The 2,370-nt window shown below is 36.0% G+C and overlaps 1 protein-coding gene across 1 annotated transcript in view; it reads right to left on the bottom strand.

Moving 5' to 3' along the window:
- The window catches only part of LOC119587100 (clathrin heavy chain 1-like), a 68,528-nt gene that overhangs the window by 1,812 nt on the left and 64,346 nt on the right, over positions 1-2,370 (bottom strand). The window contains 6 exon segments of the mRNA XM_037935848.1: positions 65-196; positions 353-502; positions 682-849; positions 988-1,114; positions 1,504-1,649; positions 1,960-2,117. Of these exon segments, the coding sequence (XP_037791776.1) occupies positions 65-196; positions 353-502; positions 682-849; positions 988-1,114; positions 1,504-1,649; positions 1,960-2,117 (881 nt within the window).

Genomic DNA, 2,370 nt, shown 5'->3' with positions numbered 1-2,370 from the left:
AGGCACATTTTATTTAAAAATACTGACTCTGGATCAAGTTGAAACTTATCAAAATTCTCCTTACCTTTGAGAAGAAATTAACAGCCCTAGTATGGTCCATCCTAGGTGAAAGGACAAGTAACAAGTCATTCAACAGCATAGGCTTGTAGTCGAGATAAAACTGAATGGCTTTGTAATACAGTTCAATGTTGGCAACCTGAAAAGGAGAGAAATCTAACATTAACATAAAAGCATGTGCATCAATAATCTGAAAGTAAGTTGTATATTTCATTACGTTTTACAAATATCCTTCAGTCTACCAATGCAAAGCATGAGAACTGTCCTGTAAAAATAAAAACTCAATGGAACTTACTTTGGTAATGACATCCTTGAAGTGTGACTCTCGCCAAGCCTCTGTTGGATGAGCCATCATGGTCAAAACAGCATTGTCATACTCCTCATACTTGTCATAAAGAAACACCAATTCTGCCCACAAATGTGCTTGTTCTGCCGCTCGCAAAACCTAATAAAAAACAAAAATAAAAATCAAGGTCATACAGCAAACAAATTTTGATGGTCAAATATCCTGGGGTTGCAACAAATTAATGCTAGTAGTCTGTTATAATTTTTGTTTGCATAATCCACCTGCAGTATTCTTTTGACTGTCAGTATGTTTGCATTTGTAATACAAACAGTACTTGCCTTTGGAATGTTAACCCTGGACCAGAATAGCTCAAGATGTTCACGCATCTTTTCAGGCTTGTACTTGGAGTATAAAATTGCAAGTTCTGTAAACATTCCCATGTGTGCACGCTCCAGGCCCAGTGCAGCCTCTAACAAGTTTATTAACTCGTCAAAGTAACCGCGATCCTGTTGAAAATCAAGGAATTTTTTTTAGATAACTAACAGTTTTCATTACTTAATATTTCATCTTCTTGAAACTGATGAAAATGCATTACACAAATTTATCATACAAATAATTAAGCACAATAACCCAATAGACCTTACCTGATAGTAATTGATGAGGTCTTCCAATTCATCTGCATGAACAACAATGTGAAGGCCACAGTTCTGAGCCAGGCGGAACTGTTCATTGTCCACACATGCAAAGCACACTTCTTTCCATGTTCTTGTGCTGTGGGAATAGCATATTTAACAATTATCCTAGTCACACAAGGTACCAAGTAGCTATGCCATGTGAAGTCAAACCTGCTCTAAGTTATGCACACCATACTGTCATTTACTTGTTTGGCCCTAACTGATCATCAAGCCTTCCAGAGTTGGCTTAATCTCTTATTGACTTCATATGTAACATTAAGAGCAAGGGAAACTGGTTTCCTGTGCTTCTAATCTTTAACTTGAGCAGCCAACTGCAATTGGTACAGCCTCAATATGGCATTGGTAAAAGCCATCGTCACTGGGTTCAGTCAACAGGCAGGTATTTTACATTCTATGCAAACTGACTTTTTAAACTGATTCTGGAAAACTGATTTAAAAGACTATGAATATTTTCATTTTCATTACCTGTTTGCTTTCCTGGCTGATTCGACTGCCCCCTGGAACTCCTTGAGATGGACTAATGTAATAGCCAGACGAGCAAAATTGCTAACATTGTTATAAAGGAGTTTGGCTGCCTCGTACATGCTATCATCAAAGCACCGGTCACCAATCTAGAAAAATTATTTGTACACTGATATTAAATATATTTATCTACACATATCACTTTCAAACTCAATATAGAAGATTTAAGATTTTCTGCTCATTTGTGGGCATGCAGAGTAAGAGTAAACAATGTCTTTTCATCTTATTCCATGTTGGGTCTGAAAGGGATATACATACTTACAGGTATACAATGAAGTTATTTGTTGATTCAAGACTCTCCATAAAAATATTTACAGATTATGTATCAATAAAAAAAGCAATAACTATTGCCTGCTCTGAACATGACAATTTTTGACATGGAAAATGCTGCAAACAAACCTTTTGAATGTCAGCATGGTTAGGAGCAGCAATAAACTCCTCTAGATCTGCCAGCCTGTTTGTCTTGGCATAAGCATAGCAGAGTTCACTCTCAACATAGGATTCCCGAGCCTTCTTTCGTGCCATTACTAAATAACGCACCAAGTCTTCCCATTGACCTTAAAAAAGAAAAAGAATTTAAAAATTCCTTAGGGCATTACTTTACTAATCAAGACTTTTTTTGTCAAATCAAAATCCTGTCACTGGTAGGAGTATTCTTCAGGAACACTGCTGTTTCTATCAAAGATATATTCTATCTTTGATTTTCTTAACATATGTCAAGAACAAGTTAATTATGGCCATCAGTTTTACACTATACAATACAATATACTTTGTGCATCAAAAGAACCGAACTTTATTAGCACTTAATTT

This window comes from Penaeus monodon, chromosome 22, assembly GCF_015228065.2.
Source record: "Penaeus monodon isolate SGIC_2016 chromosome 22, NSTDA_Pmon_1, whole genome shotgun sequence".
Classification (NCBI taxonomy): Eukaryota; Metazoa; Arthropoda; class Malacostraca; order Decapoda; family Penaeidae; genus Penaeus; species Penaeus monodon.
This window is presented reverse-complemented; position numbering and strand designations above follow the sequence as displayed.